A 17,298-nucleotide genomic window follows, 5' to 3' on the forward strand; every position below is an offset into this window, starting at 1 on the left:
TCTCCCCTTGGGAAAAATTAAGGACTGAGATGGCTTATCATTGGATCCTTCACACTTCATTCATTCATTCATTCATTCATTCATTCCTGACGACCAGCAAGCATATGCTAGGGACTAAGTGCATAGTGGTGAACAAAATGGACATAATTCATGTTCAGTTGAAATGTATAGTCTAGTTGACATACACTCAAAATCATCCCAATAAATTAATATGCTATGAGGAACTAGGAAGGGAAAAGTAGGATGCCATGAGAAAGAATAAAGAATAAAGAAAAAGGAACATAGGGAATTAATTAAGACAGGAATGAGAGAAGGTGCATTTTGAGACCTTAGAGATGAGAAATATCATGTAGCCAAAACCAAGATAAGGTAAGCATTGCTCAAGATCTTTCCAACCACTGAAGCATAGGGACATAGAGAACTGTTTTTCTCTGAATCAAGGCATTATTTAAAATATCTGAGTGCCCTATTACAGAGATGGAGCCATTTCTTTAAAGAATTTATTTATTTGTCAGAGAGAGAGAGAGAGCAAGCACAAGCAGGGGGAGCAGCAGGCAGAGGGAGAAGCAGGCTCCCCACTGAGCAGGGAGCCCTATGCGGGGCTCGAACCCAGGACCCTGGGATCAAGACCCGAGCCGAAGGCAGATGCTTTAACTGACTGAGCCACCCAGGTGTCCCAAGATGGAGCCATTTGGTAACATTCCTTTGTTCAAGAAAGGTTTTCTGTGCACTTCACATATAAGGCACAGCATCAAGTGGCCTGTGTTGTGTGAGACACTCAGAGTGCATTGGATGTGAAGGACTTCAGTAAATATTAAACAACATATTCAAGCTATCAGATATAATTTAATGTCAATTTGTTTCTATTATGTGTATGTCCAGAACTGTAAAATTATAGAATTTCATATGACTATTACACCACTAAGCAAGCCTGAGTATAAACTGCTACATCCCAACACGCACATAAAACCATGTGGTCATTTGTCCAGTGGTTGCTGGAGGCACACTGTGGTAACTCTAGCACGGGGAACATGGTTGCCATTCTTCTGGCATGTCTGTAACTCTCTCAATTCCACGGTCAGAACTAGGTGCATGCCTTTAACAGTGATTTTAAGCTTGAGCTTCAAAATGAGAGAACACATTGAAACTGCTTCAGGCAAAGGCTCTAATCTTACTTAGTTTTTATTTCCTCATTAGACTAATGGCAAAGGAATTAAGGAACTTTTCTAAATGTGTGGTTATGGGAAGAAAATAAAGGCAGAAGGGGGTCTGCTCTGCCACAGAGGACCCTCATGTTTAATTTCAATGTCATATTGGACATCAAATGGCAAAGTCAACAGTATATGCCTATCTCAGGTCCTGGCCAGAAATGCACTAATGCAACTAATTCTCAGATTTATTTTTATTTTAAAATTTTTATATTGTAAAACGTAACAGCATCTTTTAAAATCCCTTTCTGAGCTAGTCCAAAAAAGACTCAAGGTATTCCTGGATACACAGAACGAAGAGTAGTGGTCCTTCTTCCTTAATGGGAATGGGACACCTCCTTCCACTTTGAGAAAAACACTGGAGTTGTATCAATTGCCACTAGGGAGCAATTTTCTTCTTCATCAGAAGGAAAAAGGAAGATGTTGTCTTACAGCAAAGGAGAGCAGAGAGAGTCAAAAAACTTTAAACCTGAGCAGACATGCTAAAAACAAAAATAATGTATTTTCTTCCTATTTTAACCGATGAAGAGGCAATCCCCATTTTAACTATAAATACTAAAATTCAGAAAGGTATCAGCCTCAGGACAAGATGCCAGAAGGGCCTTTGCCATAAATGATGAGGATTCAAGGGTGACTCACTGTTACTTCTCTGGGATGGTGACAGAGGAAGTGCTAAGAGGACAGTGAAAACTTCAGAGGAGTCACACGCTTAACTTTAAGATATTTGTTTCTTTTGAGAAATTTTATTTTGATTATATGATTGGATTTCCTTATTGCCTATTGTTCATTTATGCTACTTTTTTTTTTTAAAGATTTTATTTATTTGAGAGCGAGAGAGAGAGAGAATGAGAACACGAGAGGGGGTAAGGTCAGAGGGAGAAGCAGATTCCCTGCTGAGCAGGGAGCCCGATGTGGGACTCGATCCCGGGACTCCGGGATCATGACCTGAGCCGAAGGCAGTCGCTTAACCAACTGAGTCACCCAGGCACCCCATTTATGCTACTTTTAATGAAGGCATTTTTATACCCAATTAAAGGGCATTTTTAGACCTATAGACCTATCTATTTTTAGACCATAGAAATAGGTGTCTTCATCATTTTTTATCCTGCCAGTAGGTGACCTGTGTGACTACCAGTACAACGTACTGATCCCATGGCAAAAATATCAAAGATAAATTACACTGAACAATCATCAATCTTATACAAGGGGTTATTACCCAGAATCATAAGGAAGAAAAAGGAGTTTGATCCTTGAGCTATGGCTATGCTCTGATGATGGCATAGCCAACCTGCAGGTATGTTTTCCTGATGTCAATAAACTCCTTAAGGGGAAACTGTCCTAAAATGTCACAAAGTGACAACCATAAAGCTATCCCTGGGCATGTCTTTTTCTGCTCTTTTGTTAAACTCTTGAATTATAAGATCATGTAAAGCACTGAACACCCTCCAACCCCAAATCTCCTACTACTCGAGACCAGCAGAACACCTCTATATGTGTTCATTTCTTTCACTGTCACGACCATCCAGCAACTGTATTTGTATTAATCAGCTCTCCAGGGAAACGGAACCATTGTGACAGCTTAGCAAATCCAAAATCTACAGGGCAGGCCAGAAGGCGGGAGACCCAGGAAAGAGTAGATATTGCAGTTTGAGCCCAAAGGCAATCTGAAGGCAGCAGTTCCTCCTCTTTGGAGGACCTGGGTCTTTTTTCTCTTAAGACTTTCAAACTGATTAGTTGAGACCCACACATACCATTTAGGGTGATCAGCTTTACTCAAAGTCTATTGATTTAAATATTAATCTCATCTAAAAAATACCTTCATAGAAACATCTAGAATACAGTTTCACCAAATATCTGGGTACCGTAGCCTAGCCAAGTTGACATAAAATTAACCATCACACTGACCCTCCCAAAGTAAGATGCTTGGGGGGGAGGGGGTTTCCTGTGTTTTCTAGTATATGTCTTTGTGTCATACTAGAATGACAAGTGTTATGTCTGCTTTATTTTGGGTCCTCTTTTTCTCTTCTGGCAGCAACGTTTGAAGTTACCAGAATTTTCTAAATGTCAAAAACCCTAACAGAATCAAAACAAAATAGTAGTTACCAAAGTAAAGTATGGATTCTAGGCTCAGTGAATGCTACTGCCAAATATGAGTTGGCCATTGAATGTATACTCGTATGATGACATCATTATTTAAATATAATTCAACAGTTAAATATTACTTTAAATACAATCATGTTCTAACCTATATAGTAGGTTCTAGAGACACAATTTTAAATGTTATTTTCAGGCGCCTGGGTGGCTCAGTCGTTAAGCGTCTGCCTTCGGCTCAGGTCATGATCCCAGGGTTCTGGGATCGAGTCCCACATCGGGCTCCTTCTTCGGCAGGAAGCCTGCTTCTCCCTCTCCCACTCCCCCTGCTTGTGTTCCTGCTCTCGCTATCTCTCTCTGTCAAATAAATAAATAAATAAATAAATAAATAAATGTTATTTTCACAAATTCACGAAATTTTCCTAATATGATCTGCAATATAGATTAGTGTCTGACATACAATAAATCATTTGGAAGAAAAAGCCCTTAAACTTATAATTTCACTAACTTTTATTAGTCTGCAAACCTTGAAATATCAGAAACATTAATACTCAAAATCTCCAGCACCTGGACAGGTAATCACTTGGTCACTTTTTTCAGCTGTTTGCTTTACTTTGGGTACAAATGGAAAAGTAATGAACAAATGATCATTATCATGAGGAACTCTATGACCACGGTAGCATGATGACATGTTGCTTCTCAAGAAAATCCTCTTCCTCCTCATCTGTGCTGCTTTCAGAAAGTGTCAGCAAAGACTGAGTTTCAGTATCTCTTTCAGAAGAGCTGGAAATACATTAAGAGATCAATACACAATATACAGGACCAGGTTTCAACCCTTCATTTATCTTCTGATCAATACTACATGCACTGAAGTCATTGGAGGCAGGCAGATGTGAGGAGGCTGTCTCAGACTGGGGCCATAATTTTCAATGTGCCCAATATACCAAGCCTCCTTTTAATGAGAAATTCTCATCATTCTCCCTCTCCCAAGAAATAAAGCCACAGTGGAACCAAGGGGAGAAGATTTTATGGTCTCTGGTTGTGTCTTTCATTGATGATTCAGAAGGCACTTCAGAAACTTGCAGAGCCTCAGGGTTATCATTAGGAACATTCATCATTACATTGGCTGTTTAATAGAATCCCAATGAATAGACTGCCAGATAAATCACCTCTTTTGTGTACAGTAAATTAGGACTATGTGGATAGCCAGTCAAGATACGCCAAAACCAAAATTAATGGCAGCAATTATTTAGTTATTTTATTTTGTTACATTTTATTGTGGAAAGGAACTGGTAGAAACTCTAGCATATAGGTGTCAGCTTTAGGGAAGGAGGTAGTGTGGGGGAACAGGAAGGAGTTTGTAAAATTCAGATTTTTTTGTCCAAGTTATCTAGAGTTTCAGCCCATGTATGCCACTAAATAATATAAAATACTTCATCCTGTGATGGATATTTTTTTGGATCCTTCTTTATGCCCAACAGAGGCTAAACCAACAGTTACTAAACTCTGATCTGTGGACCAGGGAAGATCTGACTGAGATAAAAATTTTCACTGGTCTAAGAAGAGAAAATAAGGACAAGGTAATGACTTTTTCATGACATTTTTAATTTTAAAGAACTGTGCTTTATTCTGTTTGTTCCCCTTATATTTTTAGTATGAAATGTCCTTTCTTTCATGAAATGATGCCGAGGGTATGTGGTAAGTTTAGTTACTTTGTTTTAAAAGAGCTTTTTAGGGGAAAAAATAGCAACTTTATATTGATCCCTCCTTTTTAAAATGTAAGTGGTGTCAGAAATCAAAAATCCAAGGACCACAGCTAAATGATTTTCTCCTTTAGAAAGAGTAATGGACTCTTGATTCCCTTTCACTGCAATATTAGACTTCAAACCAGTCAAAGGAATTTACAAATCAAGAGACTTATATTTTACATTTATCTTAATCCTTCTAGAAAAATCCCTCCTCCTTTTCCAAGAAATTCCATCATGTCAATAATAGACCAACGTGATAAACTACTTTCTGAAGCATTTATTAGTATAACCTGTGGTCTTTATAGACTGATCATCCCTAAATGTTTTTCATGGGCAGAAAGAATGAAATGATACAATTTAAAATATGCTATCACTAACAATCTTGACTTAATTTTAAGAAAGAATCTTCTCAATATTCTAAAAACCTTATTCACATTGAGTAAGATTCTATTAGTGCAAAGTACTGATATTTATTAAGTTAATTAATGCAAGTAAAGCAACTGTTTCTCCATATAAGAAGAAAGGCTGAAGGATTATAAAATTCCAAATATCTTTTCATTTTGCTGACACACATTGTGCAGCAGAGAATTAGCTCTTCACGTTAAAGTAACCACTTCATAAGACTTTTACTAAATCCTGATAATAGGTCAACAAAGGACCCAAACATTTTACAAAGAATGGCCATATAAAGTACACACATGAGGACAATCTTTCTTTATATAGTAAAGATAATTATTCAGGACTTGTCAAAAATTTCACTATGCCCTATCTTTACATATGGGCTGCAGGCTTAACTTACCTCCATTCCTCAACCGCACAGAGGCCTCTTGCACTGGAGGTCTTACGGAAATCTAGGGTAGTCTGACTTATGTTCAGCGAATGGTTGTTGAAGGTTGTTAAAGCTGGTAACTCTTCTGAGGTTAGGCTGTAAAGCTTTTCTGAAGGATCTGAAACATTTTATTTCATGCACTGTCAACACATAAATTCAAGACACAAACGCACAGCATATGGTACTGAAAGTTTACCCAGTGTAAACTATAAGTGGTACAGAGAAGGTCAGTACAGATTGTCAATCACCTCGATTTTCTAGTACTTGTGGGGTGGGCAGAATATGAAGTAAGCTTGATCTGACCTTCTAAATTAGGGCATCGGTATCAAGTCACTTCAATCATACTTTGTTTTCAGCAAATTCCCCAATTTTTTCAGCGTTATGGAAGTATAACAGACATGTAACGTGTGAGTTTAAGGTGTACAATATGTTGATTGGAACACTTATATACTGCAAAATGATTACCACCATGGTGTTAGCTAACACCTCCATCATGCCTTTTGTATTAGCTTTTTTTGTTTGTGGTGAGAACATTTAAGATCTACTTTCTTAGCAACTGTCAAGCATATAATATTATTAACTATAATCACCATGCTGTACATTACATCCCAGAAGTTATTCATCTTCTAACGGGAAGTTTATACTCTTTGGCCAATATTTCCCCATTTCCCCCCTCTCTTAGCTTATGGTAACCACTATTCTAGTCTCTGTCTCTATGTGTTTGGCTTTTTTAGATTCCACATATAAGTGATATTATACAGTACTTGTCTTTCTCTGTGTGACTTATTTCACCTAACCATATTGATTTTTAAATATGTTATACTTAAAGTGTCAACTGTCCTGAAAATTTACAATATTGCAAAGAATATCATGGGATCCTTTTTAAAGCTAGAATATTATGCCATTCCTCAATTTGCCTGAATGTTAAACACTTTATTGTTTATTTTTGTCTTCTAAGAAATAAAAGTTTTACCCCCACACAGTCTGAGGCAAAGGTTAGTTCTGGCAAAGCTACCCTTTCTTTTCCTGTGTCCTTGCTTTGTTTGGGTAGATAATAACTATGTGAAAGGGGAGAAGCCTTAAATCTCCTTTTACATGAAGCTGGGGTGATTTAGCTCAGGTAAGGACAAATAGTGCAAGTTAAATAAGCAAATGGACAAGCAAACATATTTTATATGAACTACCAAAAAGTCAAGTACAGAAATAAATATGATTACTATATTAGAAAGACCATAATGCTTTCTTTTCATCTTTGAAAAAGTTGTAAGGGCCATCTAGCTTATACCTAAGGTTATGCTGGGATGACTTTTAAAACTGTTAAAAGTACTGGGTCTTATTCTTCCCTTCCCACTCCTATGAAAGTGTCAAGCAAATATCCTCCTGATCAGAAGGACCACACACCAAACTACGGGTACTATACACTTGACTGAGAGAATTATTTTAATATTATTATTATTTCTTGGTAGATAGCACTTACTTGAAATTTTTGAGAAAGCAGAGATTCCCCTGCTGGAAGAAACTTCAGATTATTCCTGCTGCAAGATAGACCTCAATACATTTACAACTGGAAATGTCCTTAAAATTATTTAGGCCAGTGACTTTCAAATTATGATACATGGTGAAGTTCAGTAGGCTTGGGGATGAAGCTCCTGTTCCCACCACCCCAAAGCAACCAAGACAGCTTTCACTGGGTCTCATTTAAATTTGGGGCCCTGTATAAGATTAATTTTGAGAAAAACAAAAGATTCCTCAGCTAGAATTTTTGTCACATCCCCAGCTGTTGGAGATTAGGAAATTGTGGGTCCCCAAGGGATTGGTAACTTGGAAGTCACACAACCAGAGTAGAAAAACTGGAACCAGCCCCAAGCTCTTCTAGCTCACCAATATCATCAATCACTATGTTCCAGAATCTAATTCTTTAGCCGAGGCTTTTATTTTCTCTCCTCTCTTTCCACAAGGAAAAAAAGACAGGTATGCAAGACACCTTTACTTGCCCCAATGATAGGGAGTGTTAGCGGTGAGAAAGCAATCAATTCAGGATTTGGAATTGGTTAACACTACAGTACTGAAACCTAATAGTGACTCTTAGGTCTAAAGAACACCGGCAGGAGATGTATTCAACCTCTGTTAGGCAATTGAGTCCCTACTGAATGAGCACAGAGCTAATTCAGATGGTGCAAACAGAATGGGCCTATTTTTGTATAACTGTACATTCTCAAAATTATTTTTTCGAATATCTGGTGAAGTTAATAGGGGCAAAGGTGACATCACTTGGTTTTCAAGGCAGAAGAAAATAAAACTGCTTATGAAAACCCTATTGTGGGTTAGTGTTAAACCTAAAAGATCAATTGTACAAAAACCTAAATTTTTCTAATATAAGACCAGGGAAGACTGGATTGACATTTATATTGGAAATTCAGCTGTTACAAATTTACTTTATACCCGTCAAGAAAGTGGACTTTTAAGGAATGGATTGAAGTTAAACCTTTTTATCCCTGGAGTAATAGTGTATGTTCCCTGATCATTAAAGAATCTCTTAAATGCAATAATAAAGAATGGCAAAGGGGGAAAATTGACTAAATAGGGAGTTTTAGGTGTATTTCTGCAACTCAAGTCACTTAAAACATATACATAAAACTTTATTCTACAGGGAAATGAACATTTAGATGGGTAAAAGAAATGAAGGAAAGAAAGGTAGAACCAAAGAGAAGGGTTAAAACTTCAAAGAATGGACACAAAGCAGATAGGCTACTTTCCTATAAGGAACCCAAACCACCACCACCACCACCATCTAAAGAACTATCTAGCAGAGCTACAAAGGATATCCCTGTGTTTAGGAGGGTGTGACAACCAGAACACTTGCCCTGTAACCTGTGAGCCCCACCCCCAACACTTCATACTTTTGTTTTCTTCTCCCTCCATCTCTTCCCTTCTGCCATTGTGTCTTGCCTTGTTTATCCCTCCATTCCTTCTTCCCTTTACCTTCACTCTGCCCACAACCCTCTGCTTTTTAAGTGGTCACAATATTGATCAGAAGTAAGGATTTCACATTATTTAAGTGGCACTGTGGTAGGGTGGTAAGACAAAGGACTGTGGGGCAGACTTGCATGGGTTTGTGCCTGGGCTTTTCGGAGCTCCCAGGGAAGACCCCGGGCAGTTACTATGTCACCCAGAGCCTCAGTTGCTAAATCCACAAAGGGGAGATCAAAAATCGTATCTGTTCATTTACCTCACAGAGTAGTTAGTTTTAAAGATCAAATGGAGCAACACTACATATAAAAACAAGTAGTGATTATTATTATTCATTGAATGGCTTCATATTCTTATAGCAGGATTCTTAAAAATAGGTTGACTTTCACTTATATGTGGCACTCATTTTTTTTTCTGAAAGTGAAAGGTGACCTAAAGCAAAAAGATTGCCATTCCAGCCCATCTTAACCTGACTGTCTTTATAAGGGTTACTTAATTTGCTAACTGTATATCCTGATTAGCCCTTTTAGAGTTTAATATCTTACTTGATGGTCAACTTTTGAACAGAGGCCCCAGTTACTCACTGCCTTACTATTTTATTTCACCAGCAATATAGCTACATCTACTAGTATCAGGTAGATTTTTATTCTTTCTTGTTTAAGAAAAAGTACTTTCCTCTCTTTAATTACTTGGCTCAGTTAACTACCTGTGGTCTTGTACAAACATAGGATTGCCATGAGAATTTAGGTCTTAAACCACAAGTCAGAATGAGTTTGAACAAATGGATCATTTTTAACTAATGAAAATGTGAATGCTTTAATGTGCATTATTATTGATACTTCCTCATAATGCATATCTTCTGATATTTCCCCAATTTCTTCAGGCTATAACAATATTCAAAAGTTGACAAAGTGACTAGTTAAGTAAGCTATATTGCCATATTGAGCCCATTAAGGAAGTGACTGTAGCGTCATTTACAGAGATCCTTGTGGAGGAAATAATTATATGGCATGAACTATAGCTAACTATACCCTCAAAGTGGCCCACAAGAAAACATGGCTTTAGAATGGAAACAGCTTTTAGATGTTTTTGACTAAAAATTAGACTTACCAAGAGAACCTTACCTGACTGTATGTGGAAAGTACCACTCACTGATTCCTTACATAATTTAACAGATTTTTTCAGGACTTACTATGTGCTAGGCAACTAACTCTTGAGAGAGAGTGTGTGTGTGGAGAGAGAGAGGGAGAAAGAAATTTTCATAAATATAATGTTTAATATATAATTTAATTCAATCACTGAGTAATTTTATGATAGGGCCGATTATTACCCCTCTTTCATACACAGAAACTGATGCAAAATCAGATTAAGAAAGCAATTTGCCTGAAGGCATGAAGCCAGTAAGGAGCGGTTTCAGATTTCAAAATCAGGCTCCTGGCCCCAGAGCCTGGGCTGGCAACCACCCTGCTTTGCTGCCCCCATCTCCTGATTCAGCAGAAAGCTGTGTCTGCAGACTGCAATGCATCACCCCCTGCCTAACCCGCTAGCCGGCCCTGCCTGCCTGCCTCTGAAAAGGCTCTCATATCAGCCACAGCAATCGGAATGAATGGGGAAAACACTTCATTTAATGTAGTTATCTTCTGTCTTTTCTTCTCCCAGCTCCTCAGCATAGTTGTTTCCCACAGAACTTAGAGGACGTGGATATACCCTAAAGCTAACAGAAAACAAGTCAGGTTTGCCACTCTCAAAAACTTGGCTTTCACAGAGATGTGAACACATTTACATTTGTATAAGAGTCAAATTGTGTAGCTGTGCTTCTGGGGAACCAAACCTCATGTGGAGTTTTTCCAGGCTACACCATGAGTAGTGAAATGTGGGTAGAATTTTTCTGCCCATTGATGCTAAACGGAATACAGAAGTCTTGTACAGAAACAGTGAGTTCTCTGGAATAGCGGCTGATTACACCACAACATCTGTCACCTCGCTGACTGTTGGGTTGATTCAGCTGATGGGCCGCCCTCTTCCTTCCTCAGCTCCAGGTGAATGTCTCTAACGCTGTGCACTCATCCTGAGCCAATCTTCTCAAAGAGAAAGAGCTGCTCGTGGGTCAAGTGTGGATAAGTGATTTTGTTCTCCTCCTGGACCATCAGAAAAGCCCTGGCAGTTCACAGGCCACACAGTGTGTGCTTGCTTTCATTTACGAAAAGTTATGCATTCTGGTGAAAAAAGTGGTGCCAGCATATGAGAAAATGAGTGGCCCAGGGAAAAAGTGAAGTATGTAAGAACAAAAGTGATAAAGGAAATAGGAAAGCTAAGTGGTTAGAAACAACCACAAGAGACTATTGCTTGTTAAGTGCTGTGTTTCATTTGTAAATAATGGAATTTACCAATTTATCAAAATAAGAAACCCTTCATTTTCTGATTAAAAACTGTATGGTAATCCTTTTTAGATCCAGTTCAGGCCTATCATACTTCATTTTTGAATTGATCTTTAATGTGAGAATTACCTCCAAGGAGATTTACATTTGATTTTTAGTATTTTAGACTAAGGCAAATGGACGATAGGTACAGATGGATCATAGACTCTCATCCCCCAACCCATAATGAAATGAATAGAAAAAGCAGAAAAAACAAAAATCAAATCAAATCACAAAAGGAGTCAAACAAAGAAAGGGATACAAGTCCACATAATAAACCTGGAAAAGGGGCAACCAAAGAAATAAATAGAAGATTCACTGAGGTATAGCTGGGTGTTACCGCTGTCCACCCACTTTCCTCTCCACCCAATACACACACCAAACTAGTATCAGGAAAAGGAGAGTCATCTAAAGTACAGGTCTCACCAATACCACACCAATTTGGAGATCACTGGTGAAGGGGAAGTAAGAAGAAATTATTTGAAATACTTTTAAAGCCTCTAAGTACCCACTGTAAGATCTTAGCAGAGGCAAGCAAATTAAAACCTGCAGGTGTCCCCATAGGGACAGAACACACTTGAAAACAGGTGCAATGAAGTTTAATATAATCAAGAAGAAGACGAGAGCCCAGGTCCTCCAACAAATTAGGATAAACTCCCCATTCCTTCATCTATTCTCCCATGCTTCTGAGCTGGCAAGATACAGAAAACAATGCAATAACCAACCCACAGATAGTAGCTCCAAAGAGAAGACTGACACATCTCAGGTGGACAGCATTTTAGGGAAAATGTAGTCTCACTGTATCAGAAAAGGCAGAGCATATGAGCAAAGCTGCCCACAGTAAGTATGAACAAGGAAGATACAAAGAAAGGACAGCAACTAGCTATGCAGACAAACTAGAATCTAAGAATTCATAGCATGCAAAGAATGATTAAATAAAAGGTCAATCTAGTAGAAAACAGATCAAGACCATAAGAAAGGACTCCCCATGAGTCCTTTAGCTACAGAAGAAGTAACAAAAATGATATTTTAAAAAAGTGCAACACTGTGAGGAGCCAGTCCAACACGGTGGTATAGAAGACCCTGAACTCACCTCCTTCCATGGCCACACTGAATCTACACCTACATACAGAGCAATTCCTCCTGAAGAAGAACTCAAGGCTGAATGACTGGCTCTTGCACAATAAGAGAGAGAGGGACCACAGGGAAGGGTAAGAGATGGAGACACAGTAATGAAGGGAATCCCATCCCCAATGTGGCAACCTGAAGTGGAGAGGCATACATCACCGAGGGGCCCATGTGCAGAATCCCTCACCCCGGGACACAAAGAAAAAATAGATTTAAAGGGAAATTGAACGATAAGTGAAGGAAATCCACTAACCATAAAATCTGCCAAATGGTGGGAAACTACTGGAAATCACTCCGAGGTTGGAAGCCCTAGTAAGTGCCATTTTTTATGTTCCCCCTCCACCTTGGTAGCACAAACAAAAGCAGGATCCAGGTACTATAGTTGGCCTGCTAGGGCTGACCCGACAAGCCCCAAGCTCCTAGCTTAGAATAGCTCCAGCCATTTCCCCACGACAACCCCAGCATGTTGCGCCCTGGGCCAATCCCACTCATGGGTATAGAAGGAATACACCTCAACATAAAAAAGACCATACATGGCAAATGCAAAGCTAACATTATATTCAACCATGAAAAGCTGAAAGCTTTTCCTCTAAGATCAGGAATAAGACAAGGATGCTCACTTCCACCACTTTTATTGGATTTCCATGTTTTATTCAACATATTCAACACTAGAAGTCCTAGCCACAGCAATTAGGATAGAAAAAGAAAAAAAAGAAAAAAAAAAGCACCCAAATTGGAAAGGAAGAAGTAAAATGGTCACTATTTACAACTGGCATGACACTGTATACAGAAAAACCAAGACTCCACCAAAAAGCTGTAAGAATAAATAAATTCAGTAAAGTCACAGGATACAAAATTAATATACAGAATCAGTCACATTTCTATACACTAGTAATAAGGTATTAAAAAGAGAAATGAATCCCATTTATAACTGCATTAAAAAGAATAAAATACCGGGCGCCTGGGTGGCTCAGTTGGTTAAGCGACTGCCTTCGGCTCAGGTCATGATCCTGGAGTCCTGGGATCGAGTCCCACATCGGGCTCCCTGCTTGGCGGGGAGCCTGCTTCTCCCTCTGACCCTCCCCCCTCTCATGTGCTCTCTCTCTCTCTCTCATTCTCTCTGTCTCAAATAAATAAATAAAATCTTAAAAAAAAAAAAAGAATAAAATACCTAGAACTAAATTTAAGGAGGTAAAGACCTGTACTCTGAAAACTATAAAACACTGATGTAAGAAATAGAAACAACATAAATAATAAAAAAGATACAATGTGCTCCTGGATTGGAAGAATAAATATTTTTAAAATGTCCATTCTACCCAAAACGATCCAATGATTCAATGCAAATTCCATCAAAATATCAATAGCATATTTTACAAATCTAGACCAAAGAATCTTAAAATTTGAATGGAGCCATAAATGATCCCAGTCTCTTTAATAAATGGTATTGAGAAAACTGACAGCTATATACAGAAGAATGAAACTGTACCACTATTTTATACCATATATAAAAATAAATTCAAAATGGATTAAAGACTTGAAACGTAACACCTAAAACCATAAAATTCCTAGAAGAAACCATAGGCAGTGAACTACAGCATTGGTCTTAGCAATATATATTATTAAATATTTTTGGACCAGTATTCTCAGGCAAGGGCAACAAAATCTAAAATAAACAAATGGGATTACAGCAAACTAAAAAGCAAAGGAAACCATCAACAAAATGGAAAGGTAGCCTACTGAATGGGAGAAGAATATTTGCAAATCATACAGCCAATAATAGGTTCATATTCAAAATACAAAAAGAACTTATACAACTCAGTATCAAAAAACAAACAAACAATGTAATTAAAAACTGGGCAGAGGACCTAAACAGACATTTTTCCAAAGAAGACATACAGATGGCCAATAGGCATATTAAAAGATGCTCTATATCATAATCACCTCCCACCTGTCAGATTGGCTATTATCAATAAAACAAAAACAAAAAAGTAACTAGTGTTAGTGAGGATATGAAAAAAAGGGAACCCTTGTACACTGTTGGTGGAAATATAAATTGGTACAACTACTATGGAAAACAATATAGAAGTTACTAAAAAAGTTAAAGATAGAACTACCGTACAATCCAGCAATTTTATTTCTGGATTATCTGAATAAAATGAAAACACCAATTCAAAGAGATACCTGCACCCCTATGTTCATTGCAGCATTATTTAAAATAGCCACGATATAGAAGCAACCTGAATGTCCATCAATATATGAATGGATAAAGATGTGAGATACACACAGACACACAGACACACACACACACACAGACACACACACACACCAGAATATTACTCAGACACAAAAAGAGAATGAAATCTTGCCATTTGTAACAACATGGATGGACCTAGAGGATATTATGCTGAGTGAAATAAGTCAGACTGAGAAAAACAAATACCATTTGATTTCACTTATATGTGGAATCTAAGAAAAAAAACAAAACAATTAAACACATAAAACAAAACAGAACAGTTTCATAGATCTAGGAAACAAACTCTTGGTTACCAGAGTGGTAAGGAGTGAGGGGGTGAGCACTGGTATAGACAATAGCATGTCAGACATCAAAAAGAAAAAAAAATCCAATGGTCCTGGATTGGATTCTGTACCAGAAAAAAAACAAGTATAATGAACACCATTGAGACAAATTTTAAAAATTAGATATGTACTGTGGATTAGAGAATCACATTGTATCAATATCAAATTTTTGATTATTATGATTCTTGAGAAAATGTTCTTGTTCCTGGGTAATACACATTGAAGTATTTTTTTGATCAAGGGTCATAATCTTTATAACTTTCTCTCAAATGGTTCACAAGAAAGGGCAGTGTGTGTGTGTGTGTGTGTGTGTACATATCTAAGCAGGGCAAAAGACAGATAAATAGTGAATTGGATAAAGAGTATACAGGAGTTTGTATTTTCTTGCATTCTTGCAAATTTTCTATAAATTTGAAATCTATAAAAGTAAAAATTTACCAAAAAAATCAAAACAATACCTTTAGAGAGCTAATTTATTAAATCAAATCCATTATTTATTAAATCAATCAATAAAGAATATTCTATAACTATAGCTGAAAATTAAACTTTCAACATAGAACACAAGTTTAAGATAAAGTAGTAAATGCAAAGGAAAATAAAAACTGGTTAAAATAGTTGAAGAAAATATAAGTAAATACATTGTACAAAGAAGATCCAACATAGACAAAATAGGTTTGTCAGCAGGAGAAAGCCAAGTGGAACAGAAAAGCAATTCAAACATACAACAGCAGAAAATTTCTCTGAAAATAAGGAGCAATTTATTCTACAGAAAGAAAGAGAGCCCTGTGCTTTATGAAATGCTCAATTATTGATATTGAAACACATTCCTGGTCCAGTTATTGAATTTCAAAGATTAAGAAAGAAATTCTTCAAACATCTAGTCAGGAAAGAACCCTGTCACATGCAAGAGAGAGAGTGAAGTAAAAAATCAAGGTGACCTCAGACTACTTCATAGCAGAATTCAGACCCAGAAAGCAAAGAATCAGTATATACAAGGTTTACAGGTCAAATGACCCAAGGAACTTACCCTCAGCTGATTTGCCATTGAATATAAAGGAAGCATGCATTCTCAAACATGAGAGAACTCGAGCAGTAGAGCTACCAGGAGCCCTACCTGGGGGCAAAACTATTCGACAATTAAATTTAACCAAACAAAAGTTAAAAGGAAAAACTTGATGTTAAACTAACTAACATTAAAAATCAGGGACAGAAGACAGTGGAGAAATGTCTGCTAAGTCCAGAGGAAAAAAAAATTGTGATCCACTAAATTAATCTAGCTAACTTGCCAATCGACCATAAAGATGAAACAGGCATTCTCAAGAATTCCATAATCAAATCGTCTAGAGATGAATCAAAATAAAAGGCTCAAAATTGGAAAGTCATAATAAAAATGCCAGTACTGATCATTTAATCTTATATGAATTTTCACGAAGAAAAAAAATAAAAGGAAACCTTAAAAAATGAAAAATAGTAATATAATTAAAATAGCAATATGTTCAATTATATAAATATAATTTATATATAAATATGTATATTTATATATATAATTTTTTTATAAATCACATGTGGTTAAAAAAAAAAAAAAAAACAGGGGCACCTGGGTGGCCTAGTCAGTTGAGACTCCTACTCTTGGTCTCTGCTGAGGTCCTTATCTCAGGGTCATGGGATCAAGCCCCGCCTCGGGCTTATCAGCTTAACAGGAGTCTGCTGAAGTTTCTCTCTCCCTCTGCCCCTCCCCTGTGTGCTCTTGCGCACTCTCTCTCTCAAATAAATGGATAAATATTAAAAAAAAAAAAAAAAAGAACAAATGAGTCCTCATCTTTAATTTTAGGGATTTAATCGTTATTGTCTAAAACTAAGTCATATATAGTTACAAATGGCCTTTGGCCTTCATAGCTTAATGTTTCTTTTTTCCTTTTTCCTTAATTTTTAAAAGGATATTTATAAAAAGTTACAGGATAGACCATATAAAATTACCAATATTCCACTGTTTCTTGTGTACAAAATGGCAGTTTCATATATTTCAACTTAATATTTTTGTGATGAAAAAATACTTCTCTGAAATGTACAATTTCCTTTGGTTTCATTTCAATTTTTCTTTTGGTAAACTGGGTAAATACATAATTATTTAAAAATATGTAGAGCATAAATATATTTTTATAAAATTTTTACTGTCTTTCCTTCAATTTTTCATCCTTCTAACTATGTATTTCTATATGAATACTCATGATGCTCATCAAATAACATGGTTGTTCTCGGAGGAGTAAGATTTTGTGGGGATTTTGGCTTCCTTTTTAGTATTTTTTTGTATTTCTTTCAAGGATATGGTT

The 17,298-nt window shown here is 37.0% G+C and overlaps 1 protein-coding gene across 1 annotated transcript in view; it reads right to left on the minus strand.

Annotated features, from left to right (window-relative positions):
- Positions 1-2,469: 2,469 nt before the first annotated feature.
- ZBBX (zinc finger B-box domain containing) overlaps positions 2,470-17,298 on the minus strand; it is a 110,243-nt gene continuing 95,414 nt past the window's right edge. The window contains 3 exon segments of the mRNA XM_034988738.1: positions 2,470-2,546; positions 3,964-4,082; positions 5,847-5,994. Coding sequence (XP_034844629.1) covers positions 2,470-2,546; positions 3,964-4,082; positions 5,847-5,994 — 344 coding nt within the window.

The sequence above is a fragment of the Mirounga leonina genome, unplaced genomic scaffold, assembly GCF_011800145.1.
Source record: "Mirounga leonina isolate KUSES-001 unplaced genomic scaffold, KU_Mleo_1.0 Mir_115, whole genome shotgun sequence".
Classification (NCBI taxonomy): Eukaryota; Metazoa; Chordata; class Mammalia; order Carnivora; family Phocidae; genus Mirounga; species Mirounga leonina.